The 19166-nt window shown below is 46.6% G+C and overlaps 1 protein-coding gene across 10 annotated transcripts in view; it reads left to right on the plus strand.

Annotated features, from left to right (window-relative positions):
* YTHDC1 (YTH N6-methyladenosine RNA binding protein C1) overlaps positions 1–19166 on the plus strand; it is a 308657-nt gene that overhangs the window by 71095 nt on the left and 218396 nt on the right. For 6 of the 10 annotated variants that reach the window (XM_069235934.1, XM_069235953.1, XM_069235921.1 and 3 more), the window contains 2 exons: positions 1793–1882; positions 2272–2325. In XM_069235934.1, coding sequence (XP_069092035.1) covers positions 1793–1882; positions 2272–2325 — 144 coding nt within the window. The remainder of the gene's footprint in view (positions 1–1792; positions 1883–2271; positions 2326–19166) is intronic. The other 4 variants (XM_069235943.1, XM_069235969.1, XM_069235984.1 and 1 more) reach the window with 1 other exon arrangement.

Raw genomic sequence — 19166 nt, forward strand, 5'->3', positions numbered from 1 at the left:
TTCACCTCTTGGACATGGTACCTGGGGGTTTAATGCTTGTGCCTCTTGGATTCAGATAGTTTGTGCATTTACATGCAAGCCTGAATGGAAGTGAAAAACTAGATAAATCATTTTTAAAACCAATTTGATTAATGTATAGTCCAGGAATCTCTGGTCCTGATTTAATCAGCTGAACTATGTAGGTTTCTTCCATATTTCGCTTACTCACTTCATCAGTCCTAAGGTTCAAATTTCAGATGAACTGTGTGTGCTTTGCATGAAATTGTTCCCGTAGCTATTCAATCAATTGTGTCTGAACCAAGAATTGTCATTTTGTCATTTATGCAAGTATACTGGCTATAGTATATAGAGGAATGGAGCTCAATCTCACCTGTTCTTATTTGAGCATGACTGTAATCATTGAGTATATTAAATTACCCTGGTATAACCCTGGTAAGTTTTAAAACATCCTTCAATTTGTTTGTTGAAATTTGAAGCTTTTAAGGAAGGGGACAAAAAGTGAGTTTAAATAGGTGTGGTGCCCACACACACACACAGTAGATGCGAAGGACAGTTTTTAGTGTTTCTCTAGTGCTCTTTATTTTTATAGTTATCGATGTTCTGGATTTCTTACTTCGTCTACATTCCCACACTTCCAATGTGCATATGTTTTGCAAGATTGTCCTCTGAGCTAGAATTGCCATTTTGAGAGTGTAGATTAATTAAATTTAAAGGATGCACTTTTGGTTGGAAATTTTCAGCTGCAGTGAACACAAAGGAAAACAGTGAATGAGATAACAGCTAGAAAATTGTAGATAGATCTAGTTTAAAACAGACTAAAATGCTGTTGTGGTCGTCAAATGTTTCAAACATCCAACTGTAAGAAACCATGCAGCACAAACCGTGGCCAATAGAATCTGTCTTTTGTGTTTAGAAACCCTGCATTGTAGTTTTTGCCCTCTGCCATGTCATTTTGTTCTCCTGGTAGTTACGACACAACACTTCTTTTAAATAAAAGAATTTAATTTTGGACAAGCGCCCACTTTTATCTTTACCAAGTTTATGCAATAAACATGTTTTGTTGCAGGCAAATGTGTACTGTTACTTTTGTGACCCAACCTAAAAAAATAGTTACTGCTAGGTGTTGTGTATCAAAGTTTTTCCTGAAGGATCTGGAAATTTTGTGTTTGGTGTACTACTAAGCACTGAATTGGATTTAAAATGTCATAGATCTGTTAAATGGACACCTCACTTCCTTAAGATAGCTTTGTAGGGTTCTTTGCAACATGTAGTTGTATTCAGTATGCTGGTCAAAGATCATTGCATCCAGTCAGTTGGACCTGGTGTTGACCTATCGACATGTCCCCAAATGATCTCTATATGAGGAATGCTGAGGCTTGATGGGTCAGAACCATAGCAGATTTCTTGTAACTGGACAATTAAAACCGCTAGAAAACTTGCTCTGAAGAGGTATATCGTGTTCTGACCCTTGATTGACTGTACATTTGACACCTTTCTTTTAAGTATGGTTGAGAATATATTGAGGTGAAAGGATTTGTCAGGTGATCACCAGCAAAAAAAATCCGATTTAACATGCAGCATATTCTAATGGGTGTGTTTTTTTTTCCAACTCTGTGTTTTTTAGCCTTATTGCTACATAACTGGGTTATGGTGGGAGTAGACCATGTTAGTTTAAAGCCCTGGGTAGCTGAAAGGAGTAGCAGCAAGAATCTGGAGCGGGTCTGGGTAATCTAAACACCCAACGTACTTTGTTCAAAGTGAAGCATTTAAATTATCTTTTCACATTTTCTAGATCAGAAAAAGAAGGAAAGGAAAAGGGCTAGATCTATTTCTCCAATTGTGTTTGATAGAAGTGGAAGTTCTGCATCAGAATCCTATGCAGGTACTCTTTACTTTTATGGATACTTATACTGATTTCCACAGTCGTGAATCACTACATCTTATTTATGATACACATTTTTTTTATTTGGCTGCCAGTTTATTTTTGCCCCTTTTTCAAAAAGGGTCTCTTTAAGAGACAAATGGAGAGTTTTTGCCTATGCTCTTTAAAATCCTTAGATTGCTCTAGGAAATTATTTATCTTTGGTCTTGGAAATTAATTTTAGTAATTATTTCTCAGAACTGTGAAACAGTTGTCCACGTTGAGCAGGCTCTGGTTTGTGTGTGGGTAAGCGTCATGTTAATTGTACTTTTCCCCCCTACCTTTTGACTTTAAAAATTGTATCTAATATCTGCTGATCTTTAATCAAAATGTACTTTGACTATATACAGGTTCAGTAAAGAAGCATGAAAAGTTATCCTCATCTGTTCGTGCTGTCGAAAAAGGTATAATTTGCTTTTTTTAAATTAGCTATTACAACTTAGCAAGGAGTGAAGTTGTCCATTATCTTTTTTTGCCTTGAATAATAGTAATATCATAACAATGTTTGTATTATGTTGTGCTGCCCGAGTTACTTTACAACTCAGTTTCTCTGTACTTAATCAACAGCTGCTTTTGCAGTCGTTTCTTGCAAAAATAATGTATTGTGAGAAACAACAAACATTTAACACATTAATTAGGTCTGAACTTCACATAAACGCTGCCATTGCAGGTATGACTCTTGCAACTAATTTTTAAGTCTGGATATAATTAATAAAGCTTATGTTCGATGGCATCTGTCGCTGTAGATACACATGGTCTGCATTAGCTCGCCATCTGGTGTTGGGTCGGAGTGTTACAAGTTGTTTTTCTTCGAAGAAGTGTTTTCGAGTCACTGGACCGAGTGGCTCCTCCTTCTGTGCTCATTGCGCATGGGCGTCGACTCCATCTTCGATTGTTTTCTTTCCGCCATCGGGTTCGGACGTGTTCCTGTCGCTCCGAGTTTCGGAACGGAAAGATAGCTGAAAACGGAAGATTTTCGACGGTATCGTTGCGATCCGGTTCGAGATAAACACATACGACAACGCGTTGAACATCGAAGCGCTTCGGTGCCCTTCGGGGTAGATTTCGGCACACCGTCGGGGCCTAGTCGGCCCGACCGCGTGGAGAACAACGCCGATGGAACGGACCCCGTTTCGATTCTGCCCTGAATGCCACAACAAATATCCTTATACGGACCAACACTCGGTCTGTAACCTGTGCCTGTCACCCGAGCACAGCGAAGAATCCTGTGAGGCCTGTCGGGCGTTCCGGTCCCGAAAAACTCTGCGCGACCGTCGAGCGAGAAGACTGCAGATGGTGTCCACGCCAAAAGAGCATCGACAGTTCGAGACAGAAGAGGAACAGGAGGAATCCTTTTCCATCCAGGATTCAGACTCCGACGAACTCGACCATACAAAAACAGTGAGTAAGACGTCGAGATCAGAAATTAAAAAAGGCAAAAAGGCCCAGGGGACGCCACTGCCAACCGGCCATGGCTCAACCCAAATTCACAGTGACCAACAATCGGCACCGAAAAAGGCCCATTCAGTGTCGAGATCGTCCGACTCCGGTCGAGACACCGGCACGCAGCCTCCTCGGGACCGAGAGAGTGCTAAAGAGAAGCATCGACACCGAGAGTTCGGTGTCGACACGGATCGACGCCGAGACAGTGGCGCCGAAGATCATAGAGGCCAAGATTTTTCGGCACAAAAGAAGAGGAAGGTTACCTCGGAGCCGAAAAAACAAACAACAGGGTTTTCGGAGCCGAAAAAAGCACCAACAGACCCAGTTTCTGGCTCCTATACTGAAGAACTTTCTATGTCTTCACAAATGAAAAGACACAGATTCGAACAGGAACTGCAATCCACTGAAGTGGATCACACGCAGAAGCGTATCTTTATTCAGCAGGGGACAGGGAAGATCAGTACCCTTCCACCTGTCAAAAGAAAGAGAACACTTCAGTTTGTAGCACGAGAGGCTCCTCAGCAACAAACAGCAAAGACGGTAACACCTCCTCCCTCGCCTCCACCTGTAACTCCGGCTTCACCAACTTACACCCCGTCACATTCGCCAGCTCACACCGCCATGAGCCACGACGACCAAGATCAAGACGCGTGGGACTTGTACGATGCACCAGTGTCTGATAACAGCCCAGACACATACCCAACTAGGCCATCACCACCTGAGGACAGCACAGCCTATTCACAAGTGGTGGCTAGAGCAGCTCAGTTCCATAATGTGGAACTACACTCTGAACAAGTAGAGGATGACTTTTTATTTAACACCCTCTCCTCCACCCACAGCTCCTACCAAAGCCTGCCTATGCTCCCAGGCATGCTTCGCCATGCAAAGGAGATCTTCAAAGAGCCAGTCAAAAGCAGGGCAGTAACGCCTAGAGTGGACAAAAAGTATAAGGCGCCTCCTACGGACCCTGTATTCATCACCTCTCAGCTGCCACCAGATTCTGTGGTGGTAGGGGCTGCCAGAAAACGGGCAAATTCACACACTTCTGGGGATGCACCTCCCCCAGATAAAGAAAGCAGAAAGTTTGATGCAGCCGGGAAGAGGGTCGCTGTCCAGGCAGCAAACCAGTGGCGCATCGCAAACTCACAAGCGCTGCTAGCGCGATACGACAGAGCCCACTGGGATGAGATGCAGCATCTCATTGAACATCTCCCAAAAGATCTACAAAAAAGAGCAAAACAGGTTGTTGAAGAGGGTCAAAACATTTCCAACAATCAAATACGCTCCTCTATGGATGCAGCAGACACAGCCGCAAGGACCATTAATACGTCGGTTACCATCCGTAGGCACGCATGGCTCAGAACGTCTGGATTCAAGCCGGAAATTCAGCAGGCAGTACTTAACATGCCAGTAAACGAAAAAATGCTGTTCGGTCCGGAGGTCGACACAGCCATAGAAAAGCTCAAAAAGGACACTGACACTGCCAAGGCCATGGGCGCACTCTACTCCCCGCAGAGCAGAGGATCTTATACCACCTTCCGCAAAACACCTTTTAGAGGAGGGTTTCGGGGTCAGGCCACACAAGCCAGTACCTCACAGTCCGCACCGTCCACCTACCAGGGACAGTACAGGGGAGGCTTTCGGGGCCAGTATAGAGGAGGGCAATTCCCTAGGAATAGAGGAAGATTTCAAAGCCCCAAAACCACTACCAACAAGCAGTGACTCACACGTCACTCACCCCCCCCACACAACACCAGTGGGGGGAAGGATAGGTCAATATTACGAAGCATGGGAGGAAATAACTACAGACACATGGGTCCTAGCAATTATCCAACATGGTTATTGCATAGAATTCCTGCAATTCCCACCAGACATACCACCAAAATCACAAAATTTATCAAAACACCATTCACAGCTTCTAGAGATAGAAGTTCAAGCACTACTGCAAAAAAATGCAATAGAATTAGTACCAAGCACACAAATAAACACAGGAGTTTATTCACTGTACTTCTTGATACCAAAAAAGGACAAAACACTGAGACCAATTCTGGACCTCAGAGTAGTAAACACATTCATCAAATCAGACCACTTTCACATGGTCACACTACAAGAAGTGTTACCATTGCTCAAAAAACACAACTACATGACAACCCTAGACCTCAAAGACGCATATTTCCATATACCAATACATCAATCACACAGAAAATATCTAAGGTTTGTATTCAAAGGAATACATTACCAATTCAAAGTATTGCCTTTCGGTTTAACAACCGCTCCAAGGGTATTCACAAAATGCCTAGCAGTAGTCGCTGCACACATCAGAAGGCAGCAAATACATGTATTCCCGTATCTAGACGACTGGCTAATCAAAACCAGTTCGCTCACACAATGCTCAAACCACACAAATCAAGTCATACAAACCCTCTACAAACTAGGGTTCACCGTCAACTTTGCAAAATCCAACATTCAGCCAAGCAAAGTACAGCAATATCTAGGAGCCATAATAGACACGACAAAAGGAGTAGCAACGCCAACTCCACAAAGAATTCACAATTTCAACAGAGTCATTCAACACATGTCTCCAAATCAAACAATACAAGCAAGAACAATACTACAGCTCCTAGGCATGATGTCCTCATGCATAGTGTAGGAAGTTGGCTCTGTATGTGCTATTTCAAAGTAAGGAATAGCATGCACAGAGTCCAAGGGTTCCCCTTAGAGGTAAAATAGTGGTAAAAATAGATAATACTAATGCTCTATTTTGTGGTAGTGTGGTCGAGCAGTAGGCTTATCCAAGGAGTAGTGTTAAGCATTTGTTGTACATACACATAGACAATAAATGAGGTACACACACTCAGAGACAAATCCAGCCAATAGGTTTTGTATAGAAAAATATATTTTCTTAGTTTATTTTAAGAACCACAGGTTCAAATTCTACATGTAATATCTCATTCGAAAGGTATTGCAGGTAAGTACTTTAGGAACTTCAAATCATCAAAATTGCATGTATACTTTTCAAGTTATTCACAAATAGCTGTTTTAAAAGTGGACACTTAGTGCAATTTTCACAGTTCCTAGGGGAGGTAAGTATTTGTTAGGTTAACCAGGTAAGTAAGACACTTACAGGGCTCAGTTCTTGGTCCAAGGTAGCCCACCGTTGGGGGTTCAGAGCAACCCCAAAGTCACCACACCAGCAGCTCAGGGCCGGTCAGGTGCAGAGTTCAAAGTGGTGCCCAAAACACATAGGCTAGAATGGAGAGAAGGGGGTGCCCCGGTTCCGGTCTGCTTGCAGGTAAGTACCCGCGTCTTCGGAGGGCAGACCAGGGGGGTTTTGTAGGGCACCGGGGGGGACACAAGTCCACACAGAAATTTCACCCTCAGCAGCGCGGGGGCGGCCGGGTGCAGTGTCGAAACAGGCGTCGGGTTCGCAATGTTAGTCTATGAGAGATCTCGGGATCTCTTCAGCGCTGCAGGCAGGCAAGGGGGGGGTTCCTCGGGGAAACCTCCACTTGGGCAAGGGAGAGGGACTCCTGGGGGTCACTTCTCCAGTGAAAGTCCGGTCCTTCAGGTCCTGGGGGCTGCGGGTGCAGGGTCTCTCCCAGGCGTCGGGACTTTGGATTCAAAGAGTCGCGGTCAGGGGAAGCCTCGGGATTCCCTCTGCAGGCGGCGCTGTGGGGGCTCAGGGGGGGCAGGTTTTGGTACTCACAGTATCAGAGTAGTCCTGGTGTCCCTCCTGAGGTGTCGGGTCTCCACCAGCCGAGTCGGGGTCGCCGGGTGCAGTGTTGCAAGTCTCACGCTTCTTGCGGGGAGCTTGGAGGGTTCTTTAAAGCTGCTGGAAACAAAGTTGCAGCCTTTCTTGGAGCAGGTCCGCTGTCCTCGGGAGTTTCTTGTCTTTTCGAAGCAGGGGCAGTCCTCAGAGGATGTCGAGGTCGCTGGTCCCTTCGGAAGGCGTCGCTGGAGCAGGATCTTTGGAAGGCAGGAGACAGGCCGGTGAGTTTCTGGAGCCAAGGCAGTTGTCGTCTTCTGGTCTTCCGCTGCAGGGGTTTTCAGCTGGGCAGTCCTTCTTCTTGTAGTTGCAGGAATCTAATTTTCTAGGGTTCAGGGTAGCCCTTAAATACTAAATTTAAGGGCGTGTTTAGGTCTGGGGGGTTAGTAGTCAATGGCTACTAGCCCTGAGGGTGGGTACACCCTCTTTGTGCCTCCTCCCAAGGGGAGGGGGTCACAATCCTAACCCTATTGGGGGAATCCTCCATCTGCAAGATGGAGGATTTCTAAAAGTCAGAGTCACCTCAGCTCAGGACACCTTAGGGGCTGTCCTGACTGGCCAGTGACTCCTCCTTGTTTTTCTCATTATTTTCTCCGGCCTTGCCGCCAAAAGTGGGGCCTGGCCGGAGGGGGCGGGCAACTCCACTAGCTGGAGTGTCCTGCTGGGTTGGCACAAAGGAGGTGAGCCTTTGAGGCTCACCGCCAGGTGTGACAATTCCTGCCTGGGGGAGGTGTTAGCATCTCCACCCAGTGCAGGCTTTGTTACTGGCCTCAGAGTGACAAAGGCACTCTCCCCATGGGGCCAGCAACATGTCTCGGTTTGTGGCAGGCTGCTAAAACTAGTCAGCCTACACAGATAGTCGGTTAAGTTTCAGGGGGCACCTCTAAGGTGCCCTCTGGGGTGTATTTTACAATAAAATGTACACTGGCATCAGTGTGCATTTATTGTGCTGAGAAGTTTGATACCAAACTTCCCGGTTTTCAGTGTAGCCATTATGGTGCTGTGGAGTTCGTGTTTGACAAACTCCCAGACCATATACTCTTATGGCTACCCTGCACTTACAATGTCTAAGGTTTTGTTTAGACACTGTAGGGGTACCATGCTCATGCACTGGTACCCTCACCTATGGTATAGTGCACCCTGCCTTAGGGCTGTAAGGCCTGCTAGAGGGGTGTCTTACCTATACTGCATAGGCAGTGAGAGGCTGGCATGGCACCCTGAGGGGAGTGCCATGTCGACTTACTCGTTTTGTCCTCACTAGCACACACAAGCTGGCAAGCAGGGTGTCTGTGCTGAGTGAGAGGTCTCCAGGGTGGCATAAGACATGCTGCAGCCCTTAGAGACCTTCCTTGGCATCAGGGCCCTTGGTACTAGAAGTACCAGTTACAAGGGACTTATCTGGATGCCAGGGTCTGCCAATTGTGGATACAAAAGTACAGGTTAGGGAAAGAACACTGGTGCTGGGGCCTGGTTAGCAGGCTTCAGCACACTTTCAATTGTAAACATAGCATCAGCAAAGGCAAAAAGTCAGGGGGCAACCATGCCAAGGAGGCATTTCCTTACACAACCCCCCCCCCCAAACGAAAGAGGATGAGACTAACCTTTCCCAAGAGAGTCTTCATTTTCTAAGTGGAAGAACCTGGAAAGGCCATCTGCATTGGCATGGGCAGTCCCAGGTCTGTGTTCCACTATAAAGTCCATTCCCTGTAGGGAGATGGACCACCTCAACAGTTTTGGATTTTCACCTTTCATTTGCATCAGCCATTTGAGAGGTCTGTGGTCAGTTTGAACTAGGAAGTGAGTCCCAAAGAGGTATGGTCTCAGCTTCTTCAGGGACCAAACCACAGCAAAGGCCTCCCTCTCAATGGCACTCCAACGCTGCTCCCTGGGGAGTAACCTCCTGCTAATGAAAGCAACAGGCTGGTCAAGGCCATCATCATTTGTTTGGGACAAAACTGCCCCTATCCCATGTTCAGAGGCATCTGTCTGCACAATGAACTGCTTAGAATAATCTGGAGCTTTTAGAACTGGTGCTGAGCACATTGCCTGTTTCAGGGTGTCAAAGGCCTGTTGGCATTCCACAGTCCAGTTCACTTTCTTGGGCATTTTCTTGGAGGTGAGTTCAGTGAGGGCTGTCACAATGGATCCATATCCCTTCACAAACCTCCTGTAATACCCAGTCAAGCCAAGGAATGCCCTGACTTGAGTCTGGGTTTTTGGAGCTACCCAGTCCAGAATAGTCTGGATCTTGGGTTGGAGTGGCTGAACTTGGCCTCCACCTACAAGGTGTCCCAAGTAAACCACAGTTCCCTGCCCTATCTGGCATTTGGATGCCTTGATAGAGAGGCCTGCAGATTGCAGAGCCTTCAAAACCTTCTTCAGGTGGACCAGGTGATCCTGCCAGGTGGAGCTAAAGACAGCAATATCATCAAGATAAGCTGTGCTAAAGGACTCCAAGCCAGCAAGGACTTGATTCACCAACCTTTGGAAGGTGGCAGGGGCATTCTTTAAACCAAAGGGCATAACAGTAAACTGATAATGCCCATCAGGTGTGGAGAATGCTGTTTTCTCTTTTGCTCCAGGTGCCATTTTTATTTGCCAGTACCCTGCTGTCAAGTCAAAGGTACTTAAGAATTTGGCAGCACCTAATTTGTCTATGAGCTCATCAGCTTTTGGAATTGGATGAGCATCTGTCTTGGTGACAGAATTGAGCCCTCTGTAGTCCACACAAAACCTCATCTCTTTCTTTCCATCTTTGGTGTGAGGTTTGGGGACTAAGACCACTGGGCTAGCCCAGGGGCTGTCAGAGCGCTCAATTACTCCCAATTCCAGCATCTTGTGGACTTCCACCTTGATGCTTTCCTTAACATGGTCAGATTGTCTAAAGATTTTGTTCTTGACAGGCATGCTGTCTCCTGTGTCCACATCATGGGTACACAGGGGTGTCTGACCAGGGGTTAAGGAGAAGAGTTCAGGAAACTGTTGTAGGACTCTCCTACAATCAGCTTGCTGTTGGCCAGAGAGGGTGTCTGAGTAGATCACTCCATCTACTGTGCCATCTTTTGGGTCTGATGACAGAAGATCAGGGAGAGGTTCACTCTCTGCCTCCTGATCCTCATCTGTTACCATCAACAGATTGACATCAGCCCTGTCGTGGAAGAGCTTAAGGCGGTTTACATGGATCACCCTCTTGGGGCTCCTGCTTGTGCCCAGGTCCACCAGGTAGGTGACCTGACTCTTCCTTTCTAGTACTGGGTAAGGGCCACTCCATTTGTCCTGGAGTGCCCTGGGAGCCACAGGCTCCAGAACCCAGACTTTCTGCCCTGGTTGGAACTCAACCAGTGCAGCCTTTTGGTCATACCAAAACTTCTGGAGCTGTTGGCTGGCCTCAAGGTTTTTGGTTGCCTTTTCCATGTACTCTGCCATTCTAGAGCGAAGGCCAAGTACATAGTCCACTATGTCTTGTTTAGGCTCATGGAGAGGTCTCTCCCAGCCTTCTTTAACAAGGGCAAGTGGTCCCCTTACAGGATGACCAAACAGAAGTTCAAAGGGTGAGAACCCTTCTCCCTTCTGTGGCACCTCTCTGTAAGCGAAAAGCAGACATGGCAAGAGGACATCCCATCTCCTTTTGAGCTTTTCTGGGAGCCCCATGATCATGCCTTTTAATGTCTTGTTGAATCTCTCAACCAAGCCATTAGTTTGTGGATGGTATGGTGTAGTGAATTTATAAGTCACTCCACACTCATTCCACATGTGCTTTAGGTATGCTGACATGAAGTTGGTACCTCTGTCAGACACCACCTCCTTAGGGAAACCCACTCTGGTAAAGATACCAATGAGGGCCTTGGCTACTGCAGGGGCAGTAGTCGACCTAAGGGGAATAGCTTCAGGATACCTGGTAGCATGATCCACTACTACCAGGATATACATATTTCCTGAGGCTGTGGGAGGTTCCAGTGGACCAACTATGTCCACACCCACTCTTTCAAAGGGAACCCCCACCACTGGAAGTGGAATGAGGGGGGCCTTTGGATGCCCACCTGTCTTACCACTGGCTTGACAGGTGGGGCAGGAGAGGCAAAACTCCTTAACCATGTTGGACATATTGGGCCAGTAGAAGTGGTTGACTAACCTCTCCCACGTCTTGGTTTGTCCCAAATGTCCAGCAAGGGGAATGTCATGGGCCAATGTTAGGATGAACTTCCTGAACAGCTGAGGCACTACCACTCTCCTAGTGGCACCAGGTTTGGGGTCTCTGGCCTCAGTGTACAGGAGTCCATCCTCCCAATAGACCCTATGCGTTCCATTTTTCTTGCCTTTGGACTCTTCAGCAGCTTGCTGCCTAAGGCCTTCAAGAGAGGGACAGGTCTCTTGTCCCTTACACAGCTCCTCCCTTGAGGGTCCCCCTGGGCCTAAGAGCTCAACCTGATAAGGTTCAAGCTCCAAAGGCTCAGTTCCCTCAGAGGGCAGAACTTCTTCCTGAGAAGAGAGGTTCCCTTTCTTTTGCTGTGTTGCAGTTGGTTTCCCAGCTGACTTTCCTGTTCTCTTGGTAGGCTGGGCCATTCTTCCAGACTCCAGCTCTACTTGTTCACCCTGTGCCTTGCACTGTGCTCTTGTTTTCACACACACCAGTTCAGGGATACCCAGCATTGCTGCATGGGTTTTTAGTTCTACCTCAGCCCATGCTGAGGACTCCAGGTCATTTCCAAGCAGACAGTCCACTGGGATATTTGAGGAGACCACCACCTGTTTCAGGCCATTGACCCCTCCCCATTCTAAAGTAACCATTGCCATGGGATGTACTTTTCTCTGATTGTCAGCGTTGGTGACTGTGTAAGTTTTTCCAGTCAGGTATTGGCCAGGGGAAACCAGTTTCTCTGTCACCATGGTGACACTGGCACCTGTATCCCTCAGGCCCTCTATTCTAGTCCCATTAATTAAGAGTTGCTGTCTGTATTTTTGCATGTTAGGCGGCCAGACAGCTAGTGTGGCTAAATCCACCCCACCCTCAGAAACTAGAGTAGCTTCAGTGTGGACCCTGATTTGCTCTGGGCACACTGTTGATCCCACTTGGAGACTAGCCATACCAGTGTTACCTGGATGGGAGTTTGGAGTGGAACCTTTCTTGGGACAGGCCTTGTCTCCAGTTTGGTGTCCATGCTGTTTACAGCTATGACACCAGGCCTTTTTGGGATCAAAGTTTTTACCCTTGTACCCATTGTTTTGTGAAGAGGCTCTGGGCCCACCCTCCTGTGCAGGTTTTTGGGGGCCTGTAGAAGACTCTTTAATATTTTTAGTTTTGGTTGTCTCATCACCCTTCCCCTGGGGAGTCTTTGTGACCCCTTTCTTTTGGTCACCCCCTGTTGAAGTCTTGGACACCCTTGTCTTGACCCAATGGTCCGCCTTCTTTCCCAATTCTTGGGGAGAAATTGGTCCTAGGTCTACCAGATGCTGATGCAGTTTATCATTGAAACAATTACTCAATAGGTGTTCTTTCACAAATAAATTGTACAGCCCATCATAATTACTTACACCACTGCCTTGAATCCAACCATCTAGTGTTTTCACTGAGTAGTCAACAAAGTCAACCCAGGTCTGGCTCGAGGATTTTTGAGCCCCCCTGAACCTAATCCTGTACTCCTCAGTGGAGAATCCAAAGCCCTCAATCAGGGTACCCTTCATGAGGTCATAAGATTCTGCATCTTTTCCAGAGAGTGTGAGGAGTCTATCCCTACACTTTCCAGTGAACATTTCCCAAAGGAGAGCACCCCAGTGAGATCTGTTCACTTTTCTGGTTACACAAGCCCTCTCAAAAGCTGTGAACCATTTGGTGATGTCATCACCATCTTCATATTTTGTCACAATCCCTTTGGGGATTTTTAACATGTCAGGAGAATCTCTGACCCTATTTATATTGCTGCCACCATTGATGGGTCCTAGGCCCATCTCTTGTCTTTCCCTTTCTATGGCTAGGAGCTGTCTCTCTAAAGCCAATCTTTTGGCCATCCTGGCTAACAGGAGGTCATCCTCACTGAGAGCATCCTCAGTGATTTCAGAAATGTGGGACCCTCCTGTGAGGGACTCACTATTTCTGACTAACACAGTTGGAGACAGGACTTGAGGGGTCCTGTTCTCCCTATTTAGGACTGGAGGAGGGACATTGGCCTCCAAGTCACTAATTTCTTCCTCTGTGAGGTCATCATCAGAGGGGTTGGCTTTTTCAAACTCTGCCAACAGCTCCTGGAGCTGAATTTTGGTAGGTCTGGAGCCAATGGTTATTTTTTTGATATTACAGAGAGACCTTGGCTCCCTCATCTTAAGATGGAGGTAAGGTGTGGTGTCGAGTTCCACCACCTGCATCTCTGTATCAGACATTATTCTGCTAAGAGTTGGAATACTTTTTTTAAGAATCTAAAACTGTTTCTAGAATCTAATTCAAACTTTTAACAAACTTTTAAACTCTAAAAAGACAATGCTAAACAGGGACTTAACACACAAGGCCCTAGCAGGACTTTTAAGAATTTAGAAAACTTTCAAATTGCAAAAATGAATTTCTAATGACAATTTTGGAATTTGTCGTGTGATCAGGTATTGGCTGAGTAGTCCAGCAAATGCAAAGTCTTGTACCCCACCGCTGATCCACCAATGTAGGAAGTTGGCTCTGTATGTGCTATTTCAAAGTAAGGAATAGCATGCACAGAGTCCAAGGGTTCCCCTTAGAGGTAAAATAGTGGTAAAAATAGATAATACTAATGCTCTATTTTGTGGTAGTGTGGTCGAGCAGTAGGCTTATCCAAGGAGTAGTGTTAAGCATTTGTTGTACATACACATAGACAATAAATGAGGTACACACACTCAGAGACAAATCCAGCCAATAGGTTTTGTTATAGAAAAATATATTTTCTTAGTTTATTTTAAGAACCACAGGTTCAAATTCTACATGTAATATCTCATTCGAAAGGTATTGCAGGTAAGTACTTTAGGAACTTCAAATCATCAAAATTGCATGTATACTTTTCAAGTTATTCACAAATAGCTGTTTTAAAAGTGGACACTTAGTGCAATTTTCACAGTTCCTAGGGGAGGTAAGTATTTGTTAGGTTAACCAGGTAAGTAAGACACTTACAGGGCTCAGTTCTTGGTCCAAGGTAGCCCACCGTTGGGGGTTCAGAGCAACCCCAAAGTCACCACACCAGCAGCTCAGGGCCGGTCAGGTGCAGAGTTCAAAGTGGTGCCCAAAACACATAGGCTAGAATGGAGAGAAGGGGGTGCCCCGGTTCCGGTCTGCTTGCAGGTAAGTACCCGCGTCTTCGGAGGGCAGACCAGGGGGGTTTTGTAGGGCACCGGGGGGGACACAAGTCCACACAGAAATTTCACCCTCAGCAGCGCGGGGGCGGCCGGGTGCAGTGTCGAAACAGGCGTCGGGTTCGCAATGTTAGTCTATGAGAGATCTCGGGATCTCTTCAGCGCTGCAGGCAGGCAAGGGGGGGGTTCCTCGGGGAAACCTCCACTTGGGCAAGGGAGAGGGACTCCTGGGGGTCACTTCTCCAGTGAAAGTCCGGTCCTTCAGGTCCTGGGGGCTGCGGGTGCAGGGTCTCTCCCAGGCGTCGGGACTTTGGATTCAAAGAGTCGCGGTCAGGGGAAGCCTCGGGATTCCCTCTGCAGGCGGCGCTGTGGGGGCTCAGGGGGGGCAGGTTTTGGTACTCACAGTATCAGAGTAGTCCTGGGGTCCCTCCTGAGGTGTCGGGTCTCCACCAGCCGAGTCGGGGTCGCCGGGTGCAGTGTTGCAAGTCTCACGCTTCTTGCGGGGAGCTTGGAGGGTTCTTTAAAGCTGCTGGAAACAAAGTTGCAGCCTTTCTTGGAGCAGGTCCGCTGTCCTCGGGAGTTTCTTGTCTTTTCGAAGCAGGGGCAGTCCTCAGAGGATGTCGAGGTCGCTGGTCCCTTCGGAAGGCGTCGCTGGAGCAGGATCTTTGGAAGGCAGGAGACAGGCCGGTGAGTTTCTGGAGCCAAGGCAGTTGTCGTCTTCTGGTCTTCCGCTGCAGGGGTTTTCAGCTGGGCAGTCCTTCTTCTTGTAGTTGCAGGAATCTAATTTTCTAGGGTTCAGGGTAGCCCTTAAATACTAAATTTAAGGGCGTGTTTAGGTCTGGGGGGTTAGTAGCCAATGGCTACTAGCCCTGAGGGTGGGTACACCCTCTTTGTGCCTCCTCCCAAGGGGAGGGGGTCACAATCCTAACCCTATTGGGGGAATCCTCCATCTGCAAGATGGAGGATTTCTAAAAGTCAGAGTCACCTCAGCTCAGGACACCTTAGGGGCTGTCCTGACTGGCCAGTGACTCCTCCTTGTTTTTCTCATTATTTTCTCCGGCCTTGCCGCCAAAAGTGGGGCCTGGCCGGAGGGGGCGGGCAACTCCACTAGCTGGAGTGTCCTGCTGGGTTGGCACAAAGGAGGTGAGCCTTTGAGGCTCACCGCCAGGTGTGACAATTCCTGCCTGGGGGAGGTGTTAGCATCTCCACCCAGTGCAGGCTTTGTTACTGGCCTCAGAGTGACAAAGGCACTCTCCCCATGGGGCCAGCAACATGTCTCGGTTTGTGGCAGGCTGCTAAAACTAGTCAGCCTACACAGATAGTCGGTTAAGTTTCAGGGGGCACCTCTAAGGTGCCCTCTGGGGTGTATTTTACAATAAAATGTACACTGGCATCAGTGTGCATTTATTGTGCTGAGAAGTTTGATACCAAACTTCCCGGTTTTCAGTGTAGCCATTATGGTGCTGTGGAGTTCGTGTTTGACAAACTCCCAGACCATATACTCTTATGGCTACCCTGCACTTACAATGTCTAAGGTTTTGTTTAGACACTGTAGGGGTACCATGCTCATGCACTGGTACCCTCACCTATGGTATAGTGCACCCTGCCTTAGGGCTGTAAGGCCTGCTAGAGGGGTGTCTTACCTATACTGCATAGGCAGTGAGAGGCTGGCATGGCACCCTGAGGGGAGTGCCATGTCGACTTACTCGTTTTGTCCTCACTAGCACACACAAGCTGGCAAGCAGGGTGTCTGTGCTGAGTGAGAGGTCTCCAGGGTGGCATAAGACATGCTGCATCCCTTAGAGACCTTCCTTGGCATCAGGGCCCTTGGTACTAGAAGTACCAGTTACAAGGGACTTATCTGGATGCCAGGGTCTGCCAATTGTGGATACAAAAGTACAGGTTAGGGAAAGAACACTGGTACTGGGGCCTGGTTAGCAGGCTTCAGCACACTTTCAATTGTAAACATAGCATCAGCAAAGGCAAAAAGTCAGGGGGCAACCATGCCAAGGAGGCATTTCCTTACACATAGCCATTGTCCCAAACGCAAGACTGCACATGAGGCCCTTACAACAATGCCTAGCCTCACAGTGGTCTCAAGCACAGGGTCACCTTCTAGATCTGGTGTTAATAGACCGCCAAACTTACCTCTCGCTTCTATGGTGGAACAGTATAAATTTAAACAAAGGGCGGCCTTTCCAAGACCCAGTGCCACAGTACGTAATAACAACAGATGCTTCCATGACAGGGTGGGGAGCACATCTCAATCAACACACCATAAGAGGACAATGGAACATACATCAAACAAAACTGCATATAAATCATCTAGAATTATTAGCAGTTTTTCAAGCACTAAAAGCTTTCCAACCAATCATAACCCACAAATACATCCTTGTCAAAACAGACAACATGACAACGATGTATTATCTAAACAAACAAGGAGGAACACATTCAACGCAGTTAAGCTTATTAGCTCAAAACATATGGAAGTGGGCAATCCACCATCAAATTCGCCTCATAGCACAGTTTATTCCAGGGATCCAGAATCAACTGGCAGACAATCTCTCTCGAGATCACCAACAAGTCCACGAATGGGAAATCCACCCACAAATTCTGAACACCTACTTCACACTCTGGGGAACACCTCAGATAGACTTATTTTCAACAAAAGAGAACGCAAAATGCCAAAACTTCGCGTCCAGATACCCACACAAGCAATCCCAAGGCAATGCCCTATGGATGAACTGGTCAGGAATATTTGCTTACGCTTTTCCTCCTCTCCCTCTCCTCCCTTATCTAGTGAACAAATTGAGTCAAAACAAACTCAAACTCATTTTAATAGCACCAACGTGGGCAAGACATCCCTGGTACACAACACTGCTAGATCTTTCTGTAGTACCCCACATCAAACTGCCGAACAAACCAGATCTGTTAACGCAACACAACCAACAGATCAGACACCCAGATCCAGCATCGCTGAATCTAGCAATCTGGCTCCTGAAATCCTAGAATTCGGACACTTACAACTTAGCCAAGAGTGTATGGAGGTCATAAAGCAGGCCAGAAGGCCATCCACTAGACACTGCTACGCAAGTAAGTGGAAAAGATTTGTTTGTTACTGCCATCATAATCAGATACAACCACTAGACGCAACTCCAAAACATATAATAAATTACTTGCTCCATTTACAAAAAGCAAGGCTAGCCTTCTCTTCTATTAAAATACACCTTGCAGCAATATCTGCATACCTGCAGACTACCTATTCAACTTCCTTGTATAGGATACCAGTCATCAAAGCATTCATAGAAGGTCTTAAAAGAATTATACCACCAAGAACACCACCTGTTCCTTCATGGAACCTAAACGTGGTCCTAACAAGACTCATGGGCCCACCTTTCGAACCCATGCACTCTTGCGGAATACAATTCCTAACCTGGAAAGTTGCCTTTCTCATCGCCATTACATCTCTGAGAAGAGTAAGTGAAATTCATGCGTTCACAACACAGGAACCTTTTATACAAATACATAAAAATAAGGTCGTCCTACGACCTAATCCAAAATTTTTACCAAAAGTTATTTCACCGTTCCATCTAAATCAAACGGTAGAACTACCTGTTTTTTTCCCACAGCTAGATTCTGTGGCTGAAAGAGCACTACATACATTAGATGTCAAAAGAGCATTAATGTACTACATTGACAGAACAAAGAACATCAGAAAGACTAAACAGCTATTTATTGCATTCCAAAAACCTCATGCAGGTAACCCAATATCAAAACAAGGTATAGCCAGATGGATTGTTAAATGCATCCAAATCTGCTACCTTAAAGCAAAAAGACAACTGCCCATTACTCCCAGGGCACATTCAACAAGGAAAAAAGGTGCTTCAATGGCCTTTTTAGGAAACATCCCAATGCATGAAATATGTAAGGCAGCCACATGGTCTACGCCTCACACATTCACCAAACACTACTGTATAGATGTGCTATCCGCACAACAAGCCGCAGTAGGTCAAGCTGTATTAAGAACTCTATTTCAGACAACTTCTACTCCTACAGGCTAATCCACCGCTTATGGGGAAATAACTGCTTACTAGTCTATGCAGACCATGTGTATCTACAGCGACAGATGCCATCGAACTGAAAATGTCACTTACCCAGTGTACATCTGTTCGTGGCATCAGTCGCTGAGATTCACATGGGCCCACCCACCTCCCCGGAAGCCTGTAGCAGTTCAGAAGTTACCTTCAATTTTGTACATTTGTATATATATTATTTAAACCTTTAATAGGTACATACTTACACATTTCATTGCGCGCGCACTATTACTATAGTACAACTCCTACCTCACCCTCTGCGGGGAAAACAATCGAAGATGGAGTCGACGCCCATGCGCAATGAGCACAGAAGGAGGAGCCACTCGGTCCAGTGACTCGAAAACACTTCTTCGAAGAAAAACAACTTGTAACACTCCGACCCAACACCAGATGGCGAGCTAATGCAGACCATGTGAATCTCAGCGACTGATGCCACGAACAGATGTACACTGGGTAAGTGACCTTTTCATTTTAGAATGTTCGATCTGAATAGGGTTTACTTCCAGGTGGATAAAAATCTACACAACCTGTAGAAGTATAGCAATTGGTATACTTTCTTGCTCCCATTGTATACTTGTTGTTTTTTCACGTGTGCACGTTTGTGTCTTTATGCTATGGCAGTAAAAATTCCAATGGC

The sequence above is a fragment of the Pleurodeles waltl genome, chromosome 1_2 (genome assembly GCF_031143425.1).
Source record: "Pleurodeles waltl isolate 20211129_DDA chromosome 1_2, aPleWal1.hap1.20221129, whole genome shotgun sequence".
Lineage (NCBI taxonomy): Eukaryota > Metazoa > Chordata > Amphibia > Caudata > Salamandridae > Pleurodeles > Pleurodeles waltl.